This window comes from Dermacentor andersoni, chromosome 8 (genome assembly GCF_023375885.2).
Source record: "Dermacentor andersoni chromosome 8, qqDerAnde1_hic_scaffold, whole genome shotgun sequence".
NCBI lineage: Eukaryota > Metazoa > Arthropoda > Arachnida > Ixodida > Ixodidae > Dermacentor > Dermacentor andersoni.
In genome coordinates this window covers 34,740,609-34,766,465 of record NC_092821.1, presented here as the reverse complement: position 1 = coordinate 34,766,465, position 25,857 = coordinate 34,740,609, and the positions used below count along the sequence as shown (strand labels likewise).

The window sequence follows — 25,857 nt, the reverse complement described above, 5'->3', positions numbered from 1 at the left end:
TGTGGTTGGTTGTTGACGGCGGATTTCAGCAAGCATGTCACCCGCAATACTGTACCCTTTGCCGCGTTCGTTAAGGATATCGGCAGACGATGCCGACGTGCTGCATTCCCGGCTGCACAAGCAGCTATTGGAACTATGTCAACAGTTCAGCGCGCCACTCCTGTGCTCCCAGCAATGCAACGCTTCGCTCGGTGTGGAACAGAGCAATTTCTCATGCCGACCGGGAGCTCTCTGCAAAATCAGCACAGTTTTGTGCACAGGGCATGGCTTTCAGCAACAAATTCACGTTGGTTTCAACAAGCTGTCAATGTGGGCCAGTGGAAATGGCTTCAGCCAAAATGACAATGAGTAGCTCCCGTGTTCTGTTCACGTGAACTTGAGGAGTGGCCAAAGGATTCCCAAAAGTAAGAGTTTTGTGCACAGTGCATGGCTGCGAGAGACACACTCAGGTTGGTTTTTCCAAGGTGTCTAAGAGGGCCAGTAGAAGGATCTTTAGCTGAAATGCCAATGACTAGCGCCTGCGTTTTGTTTACGAGAAATTGAAAACTGTTCGCAGGACAACGGATAGATGGTACAGGTGCCACGCTGTCACGGTTGAGGTGCCACACTGTCAGAGAATATGCCGAGTCATGTTGGGTACTCCTTGCACTTCAAGGAACAGAATGCACACATCACTAAATTTCATTGAGTCACACGCGTGCATTTTTATGCAAGGTTCCTGGAGCAGCAGCGGGGATCCAGTCTTGAAGTAAAGGCAGCAAGGAAACGTGCCAAGCTGCTCTAGGTGGAGTTGGTTGCCACGTGGGCGCAAATCATTTGCCTAGATTATGTCCCTTGTGACAGTTTAGGCCTTAGCTACATATGTGGGGCATACAGTTTATTTTTTACTTCATTTTCTTTAATAAAGCATTCATAGGTTCACAAGAAAGTTGTGCTGTTATTTTTGTGGATAACGAATGTGGTCTCGCTAGCTGGCTTATAACTGCTCCAGATGAAAAACAAGTAAAAGCAGCAAGGAAAAGTGGCAAGCTCCTCTATGGGTGAAAAGTAAACTGTGCAAAAGGCTAAGATGACAGGAGGAAACATATGACACTTAGAAACACAGCTTCTGCGCTTCGTCGTATGTTTCTTCCCTTGGTGCAGTTTACCCTTCTTTCGGTATGAACCAACTAGCCCGATGAGCCTTACTGCTGTAGGTGGATACCGCTTTCGCATGGTGTCACTAATTTGGACAAGGGAGAACGCCAGCGAGCGTGAAACACAAGCAAGCTGCCAGTCTGCACAAGCTCAAGGCTGCGGGCAAGGTACCTGCAGTGGAGCTCAATGGAACAGCGCTGCAATCTGGCGGCTGTCAAAGGAGTGGTGACAGCAGCGGTAAGCGCACGAGCTGAGAATCTGACAATCTGAAGCTTGTCTAGCAACTTTGGTTTGAGTGTACTACATAATGACGGAAACTTGCTACCTTCAAGAGTACTGGGGTCTGAAGATCGTTTTATGTTAGCTGTGATAATGGCACTTCATTATTCGAAAACTATCCGAACACTATTCGATATTCAATTTACTTCTGGCACTATTCGATTTCTATTCGACTTGGCCCCAATAATCACTATTCGCACACCCCTATATATTTTGATGGCATCTGTTAGGGTAGGGTTAATTGCTTATTGTTAAAAGTGGACTGCACAGTGTTCTAAAGGAGGTAAAGATACCACTTGGAGTAATTTAAAATCCATGACGCCACATTGACATACCAGCACTGGGGTTTCTGCACCAAAAGATGAATAAAAAATTGCCCATCATTTTCTCTTTGAACAATCAACTTATTATTGCAAAATTTACGAAGACAGTTCTCAAAGAATGCTCTCTCAATCAAAACTGATTTACTGCTGCTCTTTGTGTTGCTTTAAGTAGCACAATGGGTTAATGTGCACTTGAAGCACAGTGAATGAGAGTTTTCTTTTTTTCCGTTCCACACTTACTGGAATGTGAACACTGCAGCCAAGAACCAAACTTGCAACCTTGTTCTCAACAGCTGAAGCAACAAGGACATGTAACGAGTACCTCTTCGGAGTAAGGACTTGATTACCTTTGCCATTTGCTAGGTCCCGTATGAATTTTTTACCAGTAAATCATGTTACACTCATCTCACTGACCCCAGCCTAACCTACCCTGCGAATTGGGCGAAGCCTTCCTCTTGCGACTTGGTGTTTTCGGGGGCTCTGCACTGCTCTGCTTCTTGGTCAACCTGCTGGAGGCTCGGCTTGGCTGTAAGGTGAAAGGTATGTCACAAACGAGTCCCACCACAAGAGAGCATGGCACACGCAGCACAGTAGTCATCGCCACACGTTTCATCACTTGCTGAAACAAGTGTCAGGCCAATGTGTTTCAGGTGACAGAGTTTCCAACAATTACTAGACGTAACTCTGGCACTAGCAGACTACGGCAGCTGCAGGCAGAGCGGTTCAACCAGCATGGAAATGATGGTTAGTATGTGATTTGGCCGAAACTTAGTCGCTTTTGGCATCAAATGGCTGTGTGACTTTGCAATCCGATCATACTCAACAAAATGTTGCGCTATAAATGCCACATTTCGCAGTGATTATGCATGCTCGCGGGGCCTTCCAGCCTTCTGCATTTAGAAAAGCAGGACTGCTTCGAAATTCGGGCCGACAGAGGCAGATGCAGCACAGTACATAAAGCCAAAAGGACGTCTTAAGCCACAAGCCACGAACGTTAGACTAACCATCAATCCAATTGCAACTGAACAACAGCAACGAACGATACCTCTCCAGTAATTTCAGTAGGAAACTCACTGTTACAGGCAATGTTGTCTGGAGGAACTTGGAGGAATATATTAAACTGGCTACCAGGAAGATCACGCGCTTGTTTTCCATCACATGCTTGGTTTCCATGGTTTGTGTAAACCAAGGCCTGCAGCATTTCCTGGCCTATTTCACATCTCAGGGTAGGATGTGGACCTCCACCAGCGATCTCGTGTCGCCCCTGTTGTGCAAGTGCCGGCTCCCATCCTATGCCCGCAAACTTTCAAATCTCAGCAAGGTGGCTAACCAGGCCGAAAAATACTAAACTGTGGATAAAAATACTAAAGAACACTTTACTGCTCGAAATGCGGGCCACCTGTTAAAATAATTCACAGCATTTGTTCTGTATGAAAGCTGTAAGCAGGCAGCCTCCACTATTCCCAAATGTTCCCTTCTGTGACGCATACCATTTTAGCTGTAAAATTTATTTATGAAATATTCACGTAACGGCCCCCAAAAATATGCTTGCGGTCATAAACGGGTTTGCATCATAAACAGGTATGCATCAGAATAGTGAAGCGGATTCAAAAAAATTCCGCTCCGAAATTTGGTTGGCAACTGTATTTGTATTAATTGATTCTGCCATAAGCTACATGCAAAGAAAAAATCATAAGACCATTAGTGCCCTTACAATTGCAAACAACCTCTAAAATCCAGGCATCTTTCAATAATATCGTAAATGTTGGCAGCCATGATAATGATAATCCATAGTTGTGCGTGAACAGCTCAAAGGCAACACGGGGACGAGAACGTGACAAGGACAAGCACTGTTAGTTCCAATCAATTACTTAATAGTATGTATGCAAAAGTTATATAACAAGTATGCAGAATAATATCAAAATATTATGAGACTAAGAACATTAAAAAATAAACTGTACAATCACACAATCACCTGCTGGGTGTGCTACCCCTGTCCAAATTTGCATTTCTTTGTCGGATAGGGCCATCGGCGTCTTGCTGATGAACATGCCCTCTTCCCTAGCAATTTGTGCTGCTTTGGTCTGATGCACGTCTGATCGTCCCTATACTTGTGACGTGGTGCAGTGATGGCGAATAACCGGACAGTTCCAAAACTGTGAGTCACGAATCTAGCTCTCTACGGGGCAAGATTGTGCGCAGGAATACAAACAACACTCAAAGCACAATAGCAGCAAGCACAATTGTCGGTCGTTGAAATGTGATCTCTAGGCCAAGTGAGTCAGCTACTTATACATGGTTCACCATACAGCAAACCTGAGGAAACGGTTCCTTTGTCCATGCGCACGGAGTTACTTTTCCGAGCAAAGAACTGTGGCAATTAAACCAAATGGGATTTTTCACATTTGTAACGTGCCATTCGGCCATGAGAACCAATTTGAAAAGCAATTATGTCTCTGAGCTCCCAAGTCACAGAAGGTTAAGGAGAAAAAAAAAAAGACGAAAAAGTGATGCAAACCTGCTGTTGCTCCTCAGCAGAGGCTCCCTCTGGTGCCTTCTTGCCACGGCCATGTCGCTGCTGTTGGGCAGTCCTCTCTGCATTCTGCCTCTCAATGCGGTCAATGAGGAACTGCGAGTAGATGTTGGTGGCATGCAGCAGCTTCTTGAGCCGCTTGAGGCACGCCTCGCGATCCGCCGCCTGCTGCTCCTGCCGGCTCAGGGTACGCTGCACAGACAGGCGTGAAAAACAATGGGGCCAAGGTTCGCCTTCGTCACCAACAGCCCGCCTAACATCCGCACTCCCCAGCAATTTCAAGTTACTTCTGTCACGAGGGAGGTAGTGGCCAATTCCTGTTCCAGCGAGCACAGAGCTTCCCGCAAAAATTACTAGAGAGCATTTTGGCTTTGCGATCATTCAGGTACCTTGGAATGATGGTTAGTACATAGGTTTGCCCAAGCTTTGCACTTGAGACTCTGAACGTTGGCACGTTTCTGGCACTGCAAATGATTTCGGCACATACAGTTCGCAAGAGATCCGTTGTGCTACTCTGAGAAAGCTGGTCACCGGATTTGGATACCACCTATTACGCTTGATCTTTCCAAGCTTGCAAAGACTCATTGCTTTCTAAAAATCTAAACACAAGGTCTGCACATATCCCCATTAGCATTGCAAACTTCTGCATTTATAGCTTATTATTTTCTTCAGTATGTTCACTCTGCAAAGTCAGCAGGCCGTATGAAGCGAGAAAAACCAAGCTTAGGCAAATCCACGTATTGCCAATCATTCCCATGCTGGCTGCCCTGCCCTGCATGCAGCTACCATAGACACTAGTGCCAAAATTACCCCTAGTGATTCTTGCAGGCAACTCCATGATGGCAAGGTAGGGTCTGTCCGAAGCTCAGTGGGCCTCGCTAATTTGGTTACACCTGAACTAGCATGGCAACACCAGACGAGCTACAAATTCTCTTACACCTCCCTTAGATGACAGCAAACACACCACAAGTCTTTTCCAACAGGAGCTTCAGGAAACAAACTAAGCTGTGTGCTCTTGTACATGCCTCCTCAACAAAGGGGATCTTTACCAATTTTTTCTGGAAGTTTGCGACAGTTATGTGGGATGTCCTCCTTTTTTTTTTTTCAATAGTTAACCCCATGCTTATTAAATAGCACCTGTTGGAGATAGTGCAGTTCTATCACACCAGCAGTTAGGTTCCATCCAGAGATGGACATTGTGTGCATAAAAAAATTTCTACCTAGCTTTATAAGGAAAAAGCTAACTTAATTACCCTTTCAATTCATCGCTTTCACGCAAGCATTAGAATTACAGATTGAAGCCCAGCAGTACCAATGAGACATCCTTAGACCAGCACCAATTTTGAAAGAGACGTCGCTAAGGTATGCCAGGTTTGGCATCAATCGTGTGCCGAGACAGGAAAGCACAGCCTTTGTGGAGAGCATCTACTGCACGCCTTCACCATATACGTCCTTCGACTGTGCACTGCAGCTCCCGTGGCGCTCTTCACACTACAGACATCTAGAAGATGTGTACAATCCTCTTCATTCCTCAGGACGCTGGAGCTTCTCACTTAACACAGGAGCTCCCCTAAGCATAAGGGATAGACGTTGGGCTGGCTGGTGTTCCATTTTAAAAGGGGAAACAGCCCGCAAGACAAGGACAGTGGTTGCAGGCAACATAGCACTTACAGGGTCTGTTCCAAAATTAGTAGGACTCTTCTTTTTTTTTTATTTTATTTGAGAGAATAGTACAAACGGTTAGAATTTTTCAACGTAGCACCCTTCCACGTCTACACACTGCTGCCAAAGATTTTTCCAGTTTTCGTACGCTTCCAGGAACGCCTGGATCGGAATGCTGTTTAGCTCCTTCGTCATGGCCTGCTGAACCGCCTCTACCGATCCGTGATGCTTCCCCTTGAGTGTCAATTTTGTTCTCGGGAATAGAAAACAGTCTGGCGGGGCCAAGTCGGGGCTTTAGGGGGGGCTGAGATAGCACTCCCACCTTATGCTGGGCAAGATATTCAACTACATGGAACGCTGTATGGCTCTGCACGTTGTCATGGTCCAGCCGCCAATTCTTGGCGATGGCTGGGCGGACACGAACAATACATTTTCGCAGTGTTATTGAGGACTGCCACGTAAAAAACTGCAATAACTTTTGTCTGGGTGATACGAACTCTTTCCGGATGACTCCATGTCGATTAAGAAAGCAAATGAGCACGGACTTTTGCTTGAATTTGCTCATCCGTGCTTTCTTGTGGGGTGGGGAAGGAGGTGTGTGCCATTCCGAGCTCTGCCGCTTGCTCTCTGGGTCGTAATCAAACACCCACATCTCGTCACCGGTCACTACATTGTCCAAAAAGCCGGGGCCCTCATTCACATGATAAAGAATATCCTGGCAGATCGCTTTCCGGTTGGCCTTTTGCTCCTCTGACAACCCTCGCAGCACAAACTTCGCGGACACTTTCCTCATGGCTAAGTTTTCTGTCACGATCTCAAAAATTTGGGTTTGAGGAATGCTCAAGTCATCAGCAATCATTCTGATATTCATCCTACGATCACTGCTCAGTATATTTTTCACTCGCGACACATTTTCGTTGGTCTTGCTGGTCGAAGGCCATCTGGTGCGGTCGTTGTCTTCCACTCTTCCCCTACCTTCTCGGAACAGCTTGTGCCACTCAAAAAACACCTGATCTACCCATGGCAGCATCACCGTAGGCCTCCTCAATCATGTCGCGAGTCTCTTTGCCTATTTTACCAAGCTTTACACAAAATTTGATTGCGTATCGCTGATCCAGTAAACGCTGCACAATTCTCCGTGACGAGGCATTTTGAAAGGGGTTCACAGTACAAATGACCTGCCCTCTTCAACGGCCGAGAGCCGACTGACGATTTTTCCCAGCCTTCCCAATATCCCCCTTCACCGATCCTGCGCGCGCAGACCACCTCTCATCTGCCCGTTCGCCCAGAAAGAAAACTAGTCCTACTACTTTCAGAACAGACCTTGTATGTCTTTTGACAAATACTGTACAGTTGAGTGCGAAAGATTACGAACCACAGTCGCTACTGAATTTCTTTCTTCTTCTCAGCCTAGGTATAAAGGCTGAAATTATGTGTACTGCCCACGTGCACCTGCTTCACCAGTGCCATGCTTTTATACAAGGTCACGTTGCACAGCTTTGCTAGAAGGTTTTTTTTTTTTTGCCTATGCCGTGGTCTTTCAACCTTTGCACTTGACTGTACGTGCTTACAGTGCTCAGGTGATTACAATTCTTCCCCGTCACAGTAAGATCAAGTTCTGGATACCAGCACCGATTCAATGGCACAAGGAATGCTGAATGTTTGTGTTCCCTCATTTATTATCAGTGAACTAGTGCAAGTCAGGTCACCAGTTCCCTTTTAAGAGGAAGCTTTAGTGTGGGTGCTCCTATCTAAATGCAAGTAAAAGGAGAATTCATTTTTCTAGGCAACCACAGCACCAAATTTGACGGGGTTTGTTGCATTTAAAAGAAAAACTTAAAATCTAGTGGCTGTTGGTTTTGAATTTTCGATTTAGGTCATCAATTTTTCATTAAAAATTCGCAAAAATAAACATTTTCAGAAAACGAAACTATCAAGTTTATGACACTGTAACACAGCAAGGAAAAATGATATCAATTCTGTGAATTGCACTTGATAGTACATCTAAAGCGGACAAAATTGATATTTTACACATGGATATAAAGTTAAGGGGCAACATACTACCCTCCTCCGACACAACACCAGGGCAGAGCCCGTTCGAACCTATGCAAACATCTCACTCAAAAAATATATATGGGCGTCTTGCGCTGGAGTTTGAGGTATAGTAACGGTGCCTGGTGTCGGCGCGGGAAACGACATCTGGGTCGTACCAGCTTGGGTCGTATTGAGCCCTGGCTGTGGCGAAGCACGTTTCTAGGCAGAGTTTTGCGTCGATTCGCACTTTTTTCTGCCCTGTTGTGAGTGCGAAAAGGCTCGTCACTTCTCACAGACCACGTCGACCACGCTGCGAGCTGGTCGCAGCCTATAGTTTAACGAAAACGGACTCTCCGTGTGCCGTGGGACGTAATGCTGGAAGCAGAAGGAATCTGCGACGCCGATCCGGAGGGACCTAGCTCAGCATCGAAAAAGCGTCACCGTCGGTACTGCTGCGTCGTGGGCTCCCATGAACAAGAAGGCCTGAATCCCAACATCCTATTCTATCGTTTCCCTTCAAGGCCTCACGAAGCGGAGCGTCGGGCGCGCTGCATATATCTGCAGTTCGTCGCGCTGGGTAAGCGAAACTTCGCGCCATGCTGACTGCTTCACCTGTCTTGAAGCTTGCTTGATTATAGATCTGTGTTCTAAAATTCGGTCTTTTGCACCTACAGTCCCAACGGCAGACCAACATAGCAGCAGGCATGGCTGGTGATTCACGATTCGAAACCCGGCCACAGCGACAATTAACTATGCGACCGGTGCGAAATGGTGAAGTGCCCAGGTGCATGTGTGCAAATGACCACAAATGGCCGGGTTGATTCGGTGATAATTCACTACCCCACTACGAGCAGCACAGGTTAGAGAGTTAAATGTGCTCATACTTGACCTCAAGCCAGCATGTTGAGGCAGCGCAGCAAGATAGTATTGATTACAGCAGATCGATTTTCGAGCGTTGTCATTAAAAGCTACATCAAGCGAGCAGCGCACGAGCTCGCGCTGCGCGGTTCGCACGTACGTGCGAGCTCATATGCATTGCATCAGTTATTACCAGTTACTAAAAGGGACAGATGACCGCTACTACAACGCAGGCCTAACTACTTGTTTAGCGGCATGCAGTCAACAAAGACTGCAGGAGACCCGCCGTTTCGCGGCATGTCGAAAGACCGCTGCCGTCGCAGCGCATACGATCGTGCGCTCGAGCAGTTCGTACATCGCGGCATGCTGAAAGACCGCTGCCCTCGCGGCGCGTACCGTCGTGTGCTCGAGCAGTTCCGTACACATGATGTCTGCTTATCGCTGCTGTGGATTCATTTATAGCAAGCATTTCCTCGCGTTTGTGCGCCTGAATCTAGCAGCGTGCAAACCTTACCTGAAGTTCCACTTCGTACGCGACTCGCTTCACTTGCGATTGACACCGCGCTAAAACTTCGCCACTTAATTCTTGAACGGCATACACGTATTCGGCACTGCATAATTTCTTGCCTTTACGCAGCGTGCTACTCCTGAAAAAATCTTCGGCGCCCGATATCCGCTGCAGGCCGTGATACAACACAACCGAAAGTGGCGGGTCCGTATTGTAAACGTGCTTTCCGAAGCAGACGACCGAGCTTGGTACGACCCATTTTAGGACAGAGGGCGCTTTTTAGCACCTTTTGGTGAAAGTGAACGTTGGTTGTCAGAAATACGTGAGAAAAAGAAGGCCGCACCTAGAATATTTTGGAATCACATAAAATTATTAGGCAGGAAGGCAACAACAATACAACAACATATCCTAGACGAAGATGAAAACAGACTGGAAGTAGAAGCAGCAATAAATTACATCCAAAAAGTAACAGCCGAATCTTTCCAAGGCAAGGACAAGGTTGTATTTGAAGAAATAAAGAGCATGAAAGAGACCCAAGGGGGAAAGGAGCTAGTGCTTACAAATTTAAACTGGAAGAAAGCGGAAGAGAAAATTCCTAAGCGCACAGCCACAGGGCTAGACGAGGTTCCCGTTAGGCTGATAAATGAACTGGGACCAAAAAGTAAGGAAGCTCTCGTGAAAGCAGTTGAAAAAACTTTAAAAGATAGACGAATACCAGAGAGTTGGCGACAAAGTAGAATGAATTTAATTTATAAAGGTAAGGGGGAGAAAGACAGAATTCACTCGTATAGACCGTTGGCCATTACATCGGTAATATACAGGCTAGCAATGCAGGCAATCAAATTAAAGCTTCAAGCATGGGCAGAAAATAATGGCATTTTGGGAGAGCTTCAGAATGGCTTTAGAATAGGTAGGCGTTTGGATGATAGCTTGTTTGTTCTTACACAGTGTATTGAAATATCAAAAACAGAAAGCAGACCGTTGTATGTGGCCTTTTTGGACATTACAGGAGCATACGACAACGTAGACCGCAGCATTTTGTGGGATATTCTGGAAGGGGAAGGCTTAGGTAACGATTGTATACAGCTTTTGAGAGAGATTTACCTAGAAAATACTGTTTGCGTTGAATGGGAAGGGATGAGGAGCGCGGAGAAAGTTCATATCAACAAGGGACTGAGGCAGGGGTGCCCTTTATCCCCGCTGCTGTTTATGATGTACATGGTGAGGATGGAGAGGGCGCTAGAAGGAAGTAATATCGGGTTTAATCTCTCATACAAACAGGCAGGTACAGTAATAGAGCAGCAACTCCCAGGTTTATTTTATGCGGACGACATTGTGTTGCTCGCAAACAAGCAAAGTGATTTGCAACGTCTGGCTAATATCTGTGGACAGGAAGGCAACAATTTAGGTTTGAAATTTAGTGTTAGAAAATCAGGTGTTATTGTATTCAATGAAAACAGTGAACAGACAGTGGAGATACAGGGCCAAGAAATACCTCGGGTAACAGAATATAAATACCTTGGTATATGGATAAACGAAGGCAACGGATATATGGAAACACAGGAAAAAACCATAACAGTCAAGGGGAAGAGAAATGCAGCCATAATGAAGCACAGAGCGCTATGGGGATACAATAGGTACGAGGTCCTCCGAGGTATGTGGAAAGGGGTAATGGTTCCAGGACTTACTTTTGGAAATGCGGTTGTTTAATCAGGGGTACAATCAGGACTCGACGGGAACCAAAGGTCAGTGGGTCGCCTCGCATTGGGCGCGCACGGGAAGACTACAAATGAAGCTGTGCAAGGGGATATGGGCTGGACTAGTTTTGAAGTAAGGGAAGCTCGCAGTAAAATTGAGTATGAAGAACGGCTGAGGAATATGGAGGAAAGTAAATGGGCTGGGAGAGTGTTCAGGTATCTGTACAGGCAAAACATAGATTCACAGTGGAGGAAAAGAACTAGGAAGCTTACCAGCAAGTATGTGGCCTGTGGGGTGGGCAACACAGCAACAAAGGTCAAGCGGAAAGTCAGAGAGGCTGAATTAATCTCATGGGTGGCGGCAATGGAAAAGAAACCTGCCATGAGTAACTACTTAAGGGGAAAAAACGAAATTAGGAAAGAAACCATTTATGATAACTCAAAGGGAAGCTCATTACTTTTCGAAGCGAGATCGGGATGCCTTAGAACACGCACCTATAAAGCGAGATATAAGAAGGAAGAAGAAGCATGTGCTTGCTGCGGTAAAGCTAGGGAAACGACGGAGCATATTTTATTAGAATGTGAAGACGTCTATCCAGCGGTCGATTTAGGCACTGGCCTCCTTGAAGCCCTTGGGTTCAGCGGGAGCAGTGGTAAAGCAAACAGGTCCGCAATAGACATCAGTAAGAGGCGATTGGAGGATTGGTGGAAGAAAAGTAGGGAAACGACAAAAGACGGAGGCGTACAAAAGCACAGTTCGCAATAGGGTATCAGAAAATTTGGACGTGGTAGTTCATAGTGGGGTTTTTTTGTTTTTTCATTGGTTAACCTAGGTAGGATATTAAGCAGCATAGTAGCAAGAGCTTGGTGGCGCAAGCCACCGCCCCGTTCCAAAGGGGACGCTCATAACATCCATCCATCCATCCATTCGCAGCGCCCCCTGGGCAATGCAAGAGCCCCATATATATATTCGAAATGCCCCAGATAGGAACATCAGAAACCACTTGTCGGAGCTTCTCCTCTCCCATTTTTGAATTAAGGTTTTATTGTTTTTAACGTATAGGAAAAAAGCCAGTCACATGGGCAATACAATTTGCAGCACACGACCCCCGTCGCCCGCAAGCTTCGCTCCACCACATGGCACGCTGTGTTGCGAGGCAGCCATTCTCTAAGCGCACAACGCGAACAGGTTAGGACAAGCGCCGTCCGCCACTCTCTCTCTCTTTTTTTTTTTTTTTCCACCTTTTCGCAGACGCAAACGTCGGCAGACGCGGCGGGCTATTTTATGAATTTGCAGGAGTACTTACATAAACTTTATTCAGGTTTCTTTTTTTTTTCTTTTTTTTTCTGTCATCAACGCGCGCACTCGAATTAGCAGCGGTGTGGGGGTGGTCAGCCAATGATTAAAAAGACACACAGACGAGAGGCAGAGCTCAAAACCAGAACGAGCACACCAGCAGCTTTTTTACAAAACTCTTACGGTAACTATTATGAACGGCTCCGGAAAATTGATTTTTGGAACACCATGAAATGTGCACACGGCCAGACAGACGCAGACGTAGTTGAATGGCGACACACTTGGCAGACGCGCGGGCATTTCGAACAGACGCGCTCAGCCGAACAGACGGGATGACACGCACCTGGAATCACTTGGAACGTTACTCCTTACTTAAGCATGACTTTAACGACTGTGAAAATATTTTTTTTGTGCCTGCATCGACCGTGTGTTGAAACAAAAAGCAATAATAAAGCGAGGACGTGGCCAGAAAACGTGCGTTCCAAGGAGCCGCAAGCAGCGTGAACAAGCAGTTGATTACGAAACCGTCGCATTACGCATGAAACAAATGCAGCTTGCCAACAGATCAGCAAATACGCCCCAGCACGCAAATACACGTGCCAAGATACGACTATATTACATCATATATGATCTATACGAATAATACCGCGAGCAACTACAGACAATGCTGTTGTGCGTAACACAGCAGCCGGACGTAGATCCCCATTTCGCAAGCTCGCACAAACGCGTTTGGGAATCGCCAATAGCCAAAGCGACCCTACCTGCTCTTCTTCCTTTGTGCCCTGTTCGAAGAGCTTCTGTTCTTCTTCGACCATGCGCTCTGTCAGCAGCGGCTCAGCGGGCTCAGCAGTTGAGGCGGCGGCAGCCATGGCCACTCCGATGACCCTGAAAACCGCGTGCACGCGCACTAACGTTACGGCGGCAGTGAAAGAAAAGGTCGACGGGCACGCTTCACGATGCTTTGATCCGCAGTGACCGCGCTCATACGCGCGCGCCGAGAGAGTTCAGCTGGCGTAAACTACACAGCCAGCTAACCAAACCACACAGCACAGAGCGACAGCAACAACAATAATGTGACAGCAGCCATGCGAGCCATGTGCGAAAAACGCGCGAAGACGGTAACAGATCGGCAGCAAGTAATAAAAATATAATATCAATGTTATTTAAGAATTTGTGATGCTACAGACTTATAATAAATTCAGTTTGTTTTATTTTTTACTCGCTTTATTTGGCGTTAATACATAAAATTTGACGTCTACAACGCGGTGCAGTTGTTACCGGTTGTTACCATGGCAACTGACAAACAGCAGACGACGCACGCGAGAACAATATGACCAACATTCTGCGCGTGAAATGCGCTGTTATTGGTAATCACACTGCTTTCATCCTCTCTATTTCTACTATATCATTTCTTCGCGCGCAAATAACACGAATTAATTAGCCTTATCCGCATGAGTGTAGCTATAAAGACTACCTTATCGTCAATGATTCTTAGGAGACGCTGCTATCGGCAAGACGGCCCTCATCCAAGTCTTTCTACACGACCGCAGCTATTTTCCGAAAAACTATTCAATGGTGAGCAAAGAAAACTAAGGAAACTGTCTTTGTCGGACGTACTGAAGCATTAACCTGGATCCGTTTCTTTTAAAACATGCAAGACAACCGGAGTAACGCTTTCGGTCGGCAAAGTCAACATACCGGATACCAAAGACGCCGTCGTGAGTAGTGCACATCACATCGTGCTTGACACGCGCAGTGGCCAACTATGTGTTTCGAATATGCGCTGTCGTGACGGCATTTAATCTGGCTGCGCGTAACATATATACGATTTATTCCACAGGAACTGTACCTGTACGACTGCTCTGGGAAAGAAGTGTACTTGGATCTCGTCCAGGAGCTGGCGAGTACTGCTTTAAAGAAATATAAAGAAAAAAACGAACGAAAAAATAAATGACTCGAAATTTCGGCTCACTGGCCCTTTCACTTTGTTTCAGTGGGCGGACGCACCTCTGGCCATTATAATGTTCGACACGTGCAACGAGCCTTCGTTCCAGCACGTCTCGACCTGGGCCTCGAGGCTCTCGAAAAACAGCACCTGCGGTCCTAAAATTGGTAAGCGTTGGTCAGCAAACGCGGAATCTCCAGGATAGGAGCTAGCGTATACATGGAATTTGAGGAGGATGGGGAAGATGGGGATTCTATCACATGCTTGAAGTCGAACCCGAAGATTTTGAAATCTCGCTTACAACGAACAGTACAAAAATTCACTAATAATTTCGTTAAAAAGGAAAGCGTTCATACATTGTTTATATCGAAATGCCACTTGATGGCACATTCGATATAATGAACGTCATGGCATGCTTGGCCCCAGCACCTAGCCGACACAACCATGGTTGCAGAATCAAGCATCTTCCATTTCTTTACATCACCTGTCCATGCAACCGACCGCCTGGCGCAGCCAGTTGCATTGGCTAGGTGCTGGGGCAAAGCACACCATGATGTTTGTCATATTGAATGTGCCGTCAAGTGGAATTTCGATATAAACGGTGTACGAACGCCTTTTTCTTTTTTTCGCGACATTTTTAGTGAATTTTTGTATTGTTCGGTGTAAACGAGATCTTGGAAATGTTCGGGTTTGACTTTAGGTAAACAGAAGTCGCCACGCTGGTTATGTGGCTACAATGTTCTGCTTTCGAGCACAAGGTCGCGGGTTTGAATCGCGGCAGCCCCATATCTATTGGGAAATGAAAAAAAATAAATAAAAAATAGTTGTGTACTTACTATTGGCACATTAAAGACCAGAAGGTAAAAAATTCATCCAGAGCACTTCCCTATGGTTTCCCTGTGACTCGCTGTGCAGTTTCATAAGGTAGGTTAAACTCCACAATTTTTAATTTAACTTTAGGCAATTGCAGAGCTCCCTTCCTCGTTCAAATTGACACCGCTCAAGTGTTGCATTAAAATCTGTTTCAGGCGTTTTGGTGGGAATGAAAGCAGACCTCAAGGAACGTCGGAGAGTGTCTACCAGGGAAGGTCAGGAGATGGCTGAGCGGATCGGTTTCCACTACCTGGAGTCATCTGCGGTAAAAAGTGTTAAGACTACCGTTGACAATGCTGCATGTTTCCTTACACGTGAACCTACCAACTCGCAGAAGGAAGCCGAAGGTGTCCAGGAGCCATTCTTCTACCTTGCGAGCCAGTGGCACAAGACCCACAACGAAAAAGGCGAGCTACAAGACGACGTCTTGTGAAGCAAGCACAGGCCAACACTACCATGTCATTTCTTTTTCGCACAGTCAGCTCTACGGGCAACAAAGAAATAATGCTTGCTCTGTTAATGATGCAGTAGACGCGAGATGACAGCAAGGAGATACCAGGTGAACAAATGGAGTACACCTCTCAGGCTGTTATAAGTCACATATCAATGTAACGGATTATTGGATATAACGAAATAAATCTGAAATGCGTATCGCCAATATCAGGCCATGACGATGATATTGGTTATAACGAATGTCGCAGATAACAAAGGTATTTTTGCATCTAATGCAACTTCGTTATAAAGAATTATGACTGTGTTTGCAATGAGAGCGGACAAATGTCGAGTGACAGAGAATTTAGAGAAGTGCAGAGGTTGGACTGAGCTAGTGCACGTCACACTTGGCTACAACCTAAGAATTCGGTTCAAACTCTGCTGACAAATATGCTCACTACCAGACCTTTGCACTTTCACACTACAAAACATGGCTCCCATAAGGTGCCAATATATTGAAAGTTCACTTCTGCCACAATGTCACGGAAGTGGGCAAATGTAACTGACTGGTGCACCTATACAAGTGCTTTTTGGGCTGGGCAACGGCATATTTGGGAGTGAATTCTTTGTCTCCCACAATTACAGCCTGCTTGTCTGTAAGGCACTGAAAGTGAAGACATTAACCATACCCATTCAATTCTGCAGCACAGGCTGGAGACCTTATGCAAGGACTAGTGCTCGTGCAATCAAGCAGTACAAGGCTTGAAAACGTGACTACCACGACTGTACCATTACCGGGCAAATAGCTCCCACAGAATACTAACTCAAAGACCATGTAGTGCACATGCATTCAACGCAATACCCCTGCTGTTACTTTCTCACATTCCACTGTTTTGTATCCTTTAGTTTTGTTTCGAGCGTTGGGACATGCTCTGTCAGGACATGTCGCTACTGCAAAAGTCACCCTCAGCGAGTTCGTTCAAACTGGTGAACAGGGCAGGCGAACCAAAGGGAAAAGAAAAAAAAAAGGGGGGGGGAATGCCATGGTAGTTCTGTAGCTATGGCATCCTGCTGCTGCGCTCATGGTTGCTTATTGACTCCCGGCTGTGAAGACCACATTCCAATGGGGACAGAATTCAACGATACTCTTGTGCATAGATTTAGGCTTATGCCAAGGGCCCCTAGGCATTTTCCTGCGCCGTCCACTAAAACACGCTCCATAGTCCACAGTGCTGCTCTCGACACTCTGCCATTCAAGGCAATAAGGAACAATGTGTAACTGGAAAAAGTCTCAGGGGCATTATGTGTGCTGCACCAATAATAGGGCACAATTCAACCAACGCAGAGCACACTACCGAACCTGCTAGGTAAAGCAAGGGCACAATGCCTAGGCAAGGCTGTGGCAGGGCCCCTTGAACACATCAGCAATGTGATGTGAATGGAACAGAATTAAGTCGGACACCTCTTACAAACAATAACTCCAGGGAGAAGGTGGCTTTGTGCTACTATGCATTTGGTCGCCAACAATTGCGGAACACCAAGAACTAAACCCACAAGGTGAACTTGTCCGGATTTCACACCAAGGGATAGAACAAGAAACAAAAGAATGTGCTCCAGTCACAATTCGTTGATAGCAGTACCCATTATCGTCTTGCTCCATTTGTCTCCATTACTTCTAGCACGTTTACGCACACACACAGCAATTTGTACACACCCGTGATAACTGCAATGACACAGACACTGCAATGCATGCTTGCTGCTGGATGCAAGCATCGAGGTACTGCAGATGTCCAACACAGTTCACCAGGTTATTGGTCTGACCGTTAACGGAAGAGTAGGCGTTCTGGCCTCATCCGAATGCGGCTGCAAATCGCACCCACAACCTTTTGCCTAGCAGCAGAACACCACAACCACTGAGCTGCCACAGGAGGTCCCTCTCAAAAGTTGCGAAGCTGGGCGATTCAACACACTGGCTTACTTATGAATAAAAACAGAGTCCACGCTCATTTATTCACTATATTACAATGAGAACAACAACGGTCCCATAACACTCTAGTCTTTGTCACCGGCCTTTGCGTTGTCGGTAGCAGTTTTGGCAATAAATGGTCACACTCCGCTTATGGTCGACGGGGCTTGGGCCCTTCCCGTACTCGTGGTGCCACTGGACCCTGGGTCCCTCTGGGCCGGGTGTGTTGATATTGCACGTTGCACAGCGACCACACAGACGACAGATCCAGCGGCCCGCTGGCACGGCCTTCATGCCCACGCAGAAGCTGTGGTAACCACGGTCGCACCGGTCACAGAACATCATCTTGTCCTCATTGTCCGTTGCCATGCAGACGTTGCACATCTTGCAGTCCATACACTGCCACCGATACGACTTGATGGCCGCTGCCATCTCTGGCAGGATGTCTAGGCACGTCACGTGACCCACCTTCCCACACTCGGAGCACGATATGAGCTCCTCGCCTTCCTTCGACCCGTCGGCATTGGCGCAGACCTTGCAGAAAGTGGGTCCCGTTGGGGCGCTCGTGTCCATGTCTGAGGCAGGTGAGCTTCCGCCACTTGAACTGCTACAAGACGACCCGTCTGACCCCGAGCTGTCTTCAGACTCTGATTGACTTCCATCTGACCCCGGGTGCGTATAGACAGAGCCAATCTCCTGGGGCGGTCCGTAGAGAACCGTGCTTATCGGTAAATACTTGAGCTCTTGTGGCGTGTAAACCCGGTAGTGATCTTGGTACTGGCCTGGTATCAATGCAACGGGGTACCGCCGCCGGTTGGTCGGCATTACTTCAACTTTTGGTATCTTGCGTGACGGATACTGGATTGTGAAAGTCTGGAGGTCAAAGCACGAACGTCGCTCTTCCCGACGTTCCTCATTGAGGTGTTTGTTGTACTCGGCAGTGGAGGCGACCGCCTTGCGGACAAAGTCAGCCATCTTGCACTTCTCGATCGACACGGCAGAGTAGCCGCGGTGTTTCTCCACAGTATTCTGCTTGTCACGCTCGCGGATGTAGTTGACGTATTCCTGGTACTTTTCAGGATAGTCACGCATAAATAGATCGACCACATCGTCAGCACGAAGGGCGGTCAGTCCAAGGTCACACATAGTCATTGTCACAACCCCGTGTTCCTTGAGAAACTCCTTTTCGTCAAATTCTACCGTCCGTCGGATGAGGTCTGGGTGCTTTCGCTTGAATGACTTGACATTCAAGAACTCGCACACCTGCACAGAAGAGACGAAGGCTGACATGACTTAAAGAAAGCATGACAAAGTTACAGTTGTGCAAGGACATAAGTTTGTTGCTACAGAATCTGCACCGTTTTTGTTCCTGAATGCTGAAACTCGACATGTTGCGCTTTGACTATTGGTAACCCTCCTTAACGTCAAGAATGCTACACAGACTGACACAGGCACTACTTTGCTTAGCTGCAATTCAGCAAAACTCGGAATACAGTGCAGGCAACAAACCCAGAATGGGTGCGATACAGAAAGAGACATGAAACGAAACAGCGCTCAGTCTGCAATTTTACACTCCTAGCGCGTCCTGACAAAGCAGCTGACAAATATGAATGCTGCACTGTCACTGAATGCTAATGATTAAGGGTACACAGAGCACGCAATCGCTCCAAGTCTGAATTTATCTATAATTTGTAACGCCGATCACGGTCCGAAAGTTCGGAAGTAGCACTGATGCAAGGGACACACGGAAGTCGTTGGACAAACGCGCAAACCCACTCGCGCGAGCCAACTACCATCCGGAAGGTTTCGTCCGATAGGACCGGTGAATCTGCTCCCCAATCGCCCAGCGGAACGGCGCCGGACCCAACTGCAGCGCGCACCTGTTCCTGCAGCATGTAGGCGTCGCCGCAGTCCTGCGGCCAGTGGTACTCGAACAGCTTGTCGGCCGTGATGGTCGTCGGGGCCTCGGACGTCACCTCGTCGTCCGAGAAGCGCTTTCGGCCACCGGCGCCGCTCTTGACGCTACTGCCGCTGTTCTGCGAGTCGCCGTCCACCACGGTCGGCGCGAAGCTCACGACCGGCGTGCGCTCCCGGTTCTCGCCCCCACCGCTCGAGTCCGACGCCGTGGCCGACTTGGCGGAAGGCGCGTCCTCGCCGCCGCCTGCGCCAGACGATGACGGCTCGCGCTCTTCGAGGGCGGCCTCTTCGTCTTCGGCGTCTTTGGGCGCCGTTGCGCCCGACGGCGTCGCCGCGCCCGAAGACGGAGGCTCCAGGTTCCACGAGCTACGCGTGTCCTCTTCGAACACGGCAACACCGTCGGCGGTGGTCGCCGGACGCCCTTCGGCGTCGGGCGGTTTCTCCGGTAGCGACGAAGCAGTTGTGGAGATCGCAGAAGAGGTCGCCGTTAGGCCTAGCTTGGGTACGTGCGGCTGCAGAAAGGTACCGGCGCCCGATGCCGACGACGTCGCGTTCTCGTTCGAGCCCCGAGAGTCGCCGTCGCCCGCCGCGGGCGCCTCTTCGTTGCCGAAGTTCGGCGCGGGCCAGGCTTCGCTACCGTCTGCGGACATCTCGGCTTTATAGTTTCAATTAGAAGAAAGCCCGAAAACTTTGTACCGTTGAGCAGCATCAATCATAACTTTGTTTCGGCGTCGCATCAGCGCTAATGTTTATCGCCGTGCGGCAAGCACTCCGGCAGCCTGCCTCCCATGCCTCAGTTCGCTGCTCAGTTTTGATGCGCGTTCCGTGGTTTCGAAACAACTACCACGGTTCTTCAAGACTTGTCTGATTTTACGTGGATGCAAAAAATAAGTTCACAAAATATCTAAAAGAACATCATTGCTGGCGTCAAGATAAAAATAGACACTACTGGCTCTTTATTTTTCTTTAACTTAATAAATCTAAGTTAAACCTGCAGAAAATGGTTGTTGGACATGGCTTCAGTTTGTGAATAGATCGCATTGCATAGTAGTATAAATTGTGGAAAACGCGACGACTGATTTGTTCTCCAAAATGCGATGCGAAAAAGGTACAAACATAAAGGGTACAAACAAAACCACAACAAAACAACGTGCCAAAATCCCAAAAGTTGGCCGAAGTCGCATCCAATACACTGTAGCCGATAAAAGGAACGAAAAGAAGACAACAAGAAGAGCGCATTGCATCCCTTCCCCGCGTAACTAGCCAATAGTCCTGTGTGCTGCTGTGCTTTTATTCGTTTTGACCGCTACTGCCCGACCGAAAGGTCCGTCGAAAGCGTGACGCCGGCGTCAAACGCTAAGCTAACGCGCAAGCCAAGGTAAGTTTGCGTCTGGCTCTAGGTTGGCGGCGCAAACGGCGCTTGTCTGGACCGCTTGATTGCAACCGCTGTCAGCTCCTCTATTTCATAAAGCACGAGTGGTTCTGACTCGTTGGCTGCGCTTCTAACGAACCTGTAAGGAGCTTTAAAAGGAACCTTCCGCCTGTGATGTGTCCGAAGAAACTGCTCTGACTTTCACGCAGCCAGCTTGATATGCTGACCCTCGCCAAGAACTAAGGGCAAGGAGCATCGACAGTCTTGCTACAACACGCGGTATCCCAAGTTTACGAATGCCGAATTCAGATTTTCGTATTCTTGGGCTCATAGTTGCTGCCACCGGTACGCTTCGCGAATTACAAGTCTTTGTGTGCGTTATTGTGGTCTTTAAAGAAAAAAAGAAAGCTTGCGAAAACACCGCAACAAGCAATCCGTATCGCAGCTGCTGAAGGCTTTTGTTAAATAGAAGTCGTCTGCGTTGCGGATCATTTTCTTGGCCGCCCGAATACTGTGACGTGGGAACTGTGAGGTTCAAATCGTGTTTCTTGTAAGAAGTACATCGTGATAACGAGTCATTTTCGAAAACGTGGATACGTTTTGCGGTCCGCACGTTGGCAAAATGCAGTTTCTCAATGAAGAAGTGTCGTGCGTACCTTATTTCAAGAAGATAGCTGCTTACTGCTAGTGAAATATCGCTTGCTTCCCACGAAGAAACGTAACCTGACGAACGTTAAAAGCGTGTTTACAGCGTAGGTCAGTGCAGACACGTCAGTTGCTGAAGAAATGGCTGACACGCTGCTTTGTTTTTTTATTGGACCTAAAAGCCGGCGCGTTTTGTTTCTACATTTAACCCGCCACACGCGAGTGCAGTGGTAACTTAACCTGTGTTAAGCATCACGCAGAGAAATTGGTAGCCGCTCGCTGGTGAACGAATTAACTGTGCTCACCATGCTGCACGAGGCTGCAGAGTTCAGCGTACAGTGCATTTATCGTATTGTGATCGTCCCCGTGCCGTGCGTGTAAGCATGCTAGCGTATTGGCTACGAAATCTACAAGCCATGCCATGTGTTCCTAACAGTGTCATCACTCTGTGATATATCATGGAAAACAAGCAGAAGAACCGTGCTATATTTCTTATCTCTTATTCGTAATGTCGAAACATTGCCTTGTTTACATTCTCTAGATGACCACTTCAGACCACCTAAGTCATGGAGTGCTTGTTACGCGAACAAAAAAACAAAAAAAAAACACACAGAACAGTGTTGTGGTCTTTTTTTAATTCCCCTTGTATCAGTATTTCGTACCCTCACTTCAATATCAGAACGGTGTAGTGTCACTTCATTAATTTGGTGTGTCTGTGTATTAGTAATGGTCACATTCTGCTTGATATGTGCTGCTTGGAATGACATTTTGCAGAAAAAAAAAAACTAATTTATTTTCTGCAATAACTGCTCAGTGTGTTCCCCGGCACTTAATGTATTAGGTCCATTGGATTTGCCTGCACTTTCCAAACTTGTTCAGGAGGTGTTTCGCTTTGCTGTTTGTCTTACCAGTTTCACGTTGTGGCACCTGCACTTCACCATTTGTTTCACGCAGTGCAGGCTTTCCGCTGGACAAGTTCACGCCATTACCGGCACTCGTGAGATAGGTAGTGCAGGGATCGTACAAGTGGTAGCATGCTGGTTATGCACGAGTAAGAACTGGCAGAAATTAGTTAACAAAATGCCGGGCAAATGGAATGGACCCATATTAACACTAGCAGGGACTTCGTTAGAGGATGGTTGGTGGTGGTATCTTGTGAGAATTAATGCAACCACTGTTCATTTGCTACAAACATTCTCGTGTTGCACAGTTGTTTGCAGCTTTTAAAGAAGTGCAATATAGTTCCAGGAAGCCTACATTGCTGTTGATAGGCTTATGTCGTTGCAAAGATAGAACTACATTGCACTTTACAGTAAATGTTCACACTCTGGTCCAGCCCGTTTCCGATGTGCCGTGATGTCTCATTAGCTATGGCGTTATGTTCCTCTCACCGATTTTATTTCAGAGACATGGCAGCCACATTTAAATGACAGGTTACAAAAAATGCCTGTGTGCCTAGCTTTGGGTGTATGTTAAAGAAACCTGCAAGTTAAAATTTCATCCAGATCTCACTCTCTCGCTTAGCCCCTGTGTGTACATGCAATGTTAAATCCCATCTGTCAACTCAGCTGCGGAAGATGGCGCTGCCGGTGGTGCCACTTATAGTTCTGTCCTGGTGAAGCAGTGTTAGAATGTGTTGGGAAACGTTGATGGAAATGAAATGACCAGGATTTATTGTGATAGAATCTAGCATGCTGCTCGGGATTTAAGTAGGCATTATAATTTTAAATTGGCAAGGAAAGTCTCAAAAACCAGTGAGTGGCGAGGCCTGGCGGTGAAATATTGGTACTTCGGATGCAGTCTATGAGATGTTAAGTACAACATAATTATTGCTTAAAATTGTAGTTGCTATATTATTAGACACTTGTGCTTTATGCTATGCTTCAGGAATCAAAAGTGCACGCATGGCTACGGCAACACGCTGAACTGCGTATCACTGCGTATCATTCTTTTCTCTTTTTCTTTTTGCTATACTGAGACAGCATAGGCTGAAACTTCCTAAATGTTCCCTGTAACCATTTCATAGCTAAAAAGTAAAGCTGGTTTTACTCAAGTGGTGGTGCCAGTGCCTCATACTTGTTGCGTACACTGGTTCAAGCAACACGGCCGAGGAAGCCACAATTGCGCATTGTGAGACATTAGCAAGGGCATGCGTTCTGGACGCCATGCTGAAGAGCACTAGACCACAAATCACGTGTTTATTGTGAAAACATTGTGACCCCAGTGAGATTGTGTTCCCCTGTTTATATTTACTTTATTGTATTTAAACGTTTTTCTCTTTGTTTCCCATGTACTTTCTACTGCTTTCCTTAAGTCAGGCTCGTGGAAGAGTTACTGTGGCCACCCGATAGCCTTTCTGCCTGAGCTGGCAGTGTGTTAATCTTGCCAACATTGTCATGCGTAAGAAGCAATGAGAACATTCGCCATTGTTGTCCCCCGCAAGTGCTCGAGTGGCTTCATTTCCCTTGCAGATGGTCAGCAGCCGTCTGGCGAACCGGCTCGGTGTCACAGGCGCGCCGAGGCGTCGGCCGGTGACAGATGCTCGCGAGGTTCTCAATGCACGGGCGGGTCGCACCGCTGCTGCCTCTTCCTTGGCAGCTCGTCGTCTGGGCATGGCCTCGCGTGGCATTGTCAAAATGGGGGGCCGGCCGGCTCGCGGCGGCCTTCGTCTCAACACCATGCGGAGTGACCTCATTGCCGGCGGCAGCGGACTTCGCAGCGACACTATTCTGGCGGCTGGCCGTCGAAACTTCGCTGCACAAACACAAGGCTCTCCGAGGTTCCAGACGAGAAATCTGAGACAGCCAGCACAGGTTTTGCATCTGTTTACCTATATTTTTCTTTATTCCTTCTCATACGTCGCAGGCAATGATGCAGAAAGTATGCTAGAAGTGTGGTCATAGAAGATTTGCTTCAAATGTTTTCCAGTGCAATTGTTTTTAATCTGCAGCACCTTTACAGAATAAATAGTTCATATATATTATTACTCCAGCTAGACAAACAAACGTATGACATGTGAGAAATCTGCATTATAACTATCAATTGGCAGAATTCTTAAGCCTCTAGTGCAAGTAATAATAACAATAAAAAATTTTTAGGGGCATCTTCTCTTACTTCGATCCCGGAAAACACTAACTTTCGGCACCGGCATTCAGTACATTGCCAAACTGCGATCAGATGATATGTTTTGCAGCCACTAGATCCAGTGTAAGCAAGAAAAGATGTGAGGCATGCACGATTGAGAGTAGTAGACGCCCGCAACGGCAGCTTCTCGCAGTGCTCACCCACCCGTGTCGCGTGGAAATGCTGCCACGTACTCGGTTTCCTGTTCCGGTACCAGCAAACCTCCTTGCGAGTAGTCGCCATTCACAGCTATTGCTACAAACCCATTTCAATAAGCACCTTCACCTATATATCTCACAGCACATGTGGTGTAGGAAGAATGACTTCTTAGCAAACGTTTAGTGTCTGCAAGCTCTGGAGATATGTTTTGAGGCTAGCACACAGTGTGATTTAACCGAAAGTGTATTAAAAGATGCAGTTACGCAATTTATTAACAAAGCCACTCCAGATCACAGAAAAATATAAGATCGCAGAATTGATCATCATCCATGATCCCCATGGTGGCTGGAAAAGTGCAGTGTCAGATTTCTTACCAACATTCTTGGTATAAGAGCCTGCAAACATGGTGGCATAATGTCATTGCTACTTTGTGCCACCTTTACCTGACGGAGATATGTTTTGGACACAGTTGTGCCCTACGCATTTTCCCAGTGCTGTTGTCCGTGCTTATTCTATCGGAAATTTAACTTGTTCGCTTTTTCCATTGTGCAACCATATTTCTAAAAGCGAAACTTTCTTTGCGAGCCCTCGCAGCCTTTGCCGACTATGGCTGCTGATGCAGTCTTTCCGAGTAGCTCACCTACCTCAGTCTAGCAGCACAACAACCCATTCTCAAACATGTAGGCAACAGTCATACGCAGACTTCTCTCTTGCCAGCACACAGTAGACCTTTGTGGTGGTAGGATGGCTGCATTGGGTAGTGCATGCAGGCGCTTCATTTTTCATTAGGCCACAGATGCAGGAAGGAAAGGGCTGAATAATAAGGAACCTGAATGCCCCTCTCCTCAACGTTTACCCCCTCGACACACATCGCCTTTGTCCCTGTGACGTCGCTGCATCGACACCTCGCAGTGTGCATTTCAGCAAAGCTTGAGAACAGTACGCACACAGACATTGCATGGGACTACAAGTTGCATAGGATTTCAGTGCAGAAGATTGTTCACATTGAATTTTGTTTTGTGGCGTTTATCGTATTTGCACCATTCTACCGCACCACCGATTGTAACGCACAGGTACATTGCCACCCAAATATTTAA

The 25,857-nt window shown here is 47.1% G+C and overlaps 4 protein-coding genes across 5 annotated transcripts in view; 2 read left to right on the top strand and 2 right to left on the bottom strand.

Annotated features, from left to right (window-relative positions):
• The window catches only part of LOC126526425 (lymphoid-specific helicase-like), a 48,598-nt gene extending 35,157 nt beyond the window's left edge, over positions 1–13,441 (bottom strand). Inside the window, exons 1-3 of the mRNA XM_055068093.1 lie at positions 13,090–13,441; positions 4,258–4,464; positions 2,169–2,265 (exon numbers count right to left, since the gene is read on the bottom strand). Coding sequence (XP_054924068.1) covers positions 2,169–2,265; positions 4,258–4,464; positions 13,090–13,197 — 412 coding nt within the window. The 5' untranslated portion in view covers positions 13,198–13,441. The remainder of the gene's footprint in view (positions 1–2,168; positions 2,266–4,257; positions 4,465–13,089) is intronic.
• Positions 13,442–13,607: 166 nt separating this feature from the next.
• Positions 13,608–15,666, top strand: LOC126526438 (intraflagellar transport protein 27 homolog). Its single transcript, XM_050174359.2, has 7 exons — positions 13,608–13,695; positions 13,824–13,903; positions 13,987–14,046; positions 14,169–14,228; positions 14,323–14,440; positions 15,302–15,411; positions 15,481–15,666. Exons 1-7 carry the CDS (start codon positions 13,659–13,661, stop codon positions 15,577–15,579), a joined length of 564 nt encoding a protein of 187 aa, XP_050030316.1. The 5' UTR covers positions 13,608–13,658; the 3' UTR covers positions 15,580–15,666.
• Positions 15,667–17,552: 1,886 nt separating this feature from the next.
• On the bottom strand, positions 17,553–20,280 carry LOC126526428 (PHD finger protein 10-like). The gene is made up of 2 exons (XM_050174345.3): positions 19,425–20,280; positions 17,553–18,807 (listed from the first exon to the last, which is right to left on the bottom strand). The coding sequence occupies exons 1-2, from the start codon at positions 20,109–20,111 to the stop codon at positions 17,641–17,643; spliced, it is 1,854 nt and encodes a 617-aa protein (XP_050030302.1). The 5' UTR covers positions 20,112–20,280; the 3' UTR covers positions 17,553–17,640.
• A 377-nt stretch (positions 20,281–20,657) lies between these two features.
• Positions 20,658–25,857, top strand: part of LOC126526434 (uncharacterized) — a 44,855-nt gene continuing 39,655 nt past the window's right edge. For both annotated transcript variants that reach the window (XM_050174355.3, XM_050174353.3), the window contains exons 1-2: positions 20,658–20,839; positions 23,950–24,291. In XM_050174355.3, coding sequence (XP_050030312.1) covers positions 23,950–24,291 — 342 coding nt within the window. In that variant the 5' untranslated portion in view covers positions 20,658–20,839. The remainder of the gene's footprint in view (positions 20,840–23,949; positions 24,292–25,857) is intronic.

Bases quoted from the DNA above. Each gene is read 5' to 3' on its own strand.
- LOC126526438 (XM_050174359.2), top strand. From the start codon at position 13,659: ATGACCAACATTCTGCGCGTGAAATGCGCTGTTATTG. The intron at 13,904-13,986 runs GTGAGCAAAGAA...AAAACATGCAAG, and splicing joins TTCCGAAAAACTATTCAATG to ACAACCGGAGTAACGCTTTC. The intron at 14,441-15,301 runs GTAAGCGTTGGT...AATCTGTTTCAG, and splicing joins CACCTGCGGTCCTAAAATTG to GCGTTTTGGTGGGAATGAAA.
- LOC126526428 (XM_050174345.3), bottom strand. From the start codon at position 20,111: ATGTCCGCAGACGGTAGCGAAGCCTGGCCCGCGCCGAACTTCGGCAAC. The intron at 18,808-19,424 runs GTGCGCGCTGCA...TCTTCTGTGCAG, and splicing joins CCTACATGCTGCAGGAACAG to GTGTGCGAGTTCTTGAATGT.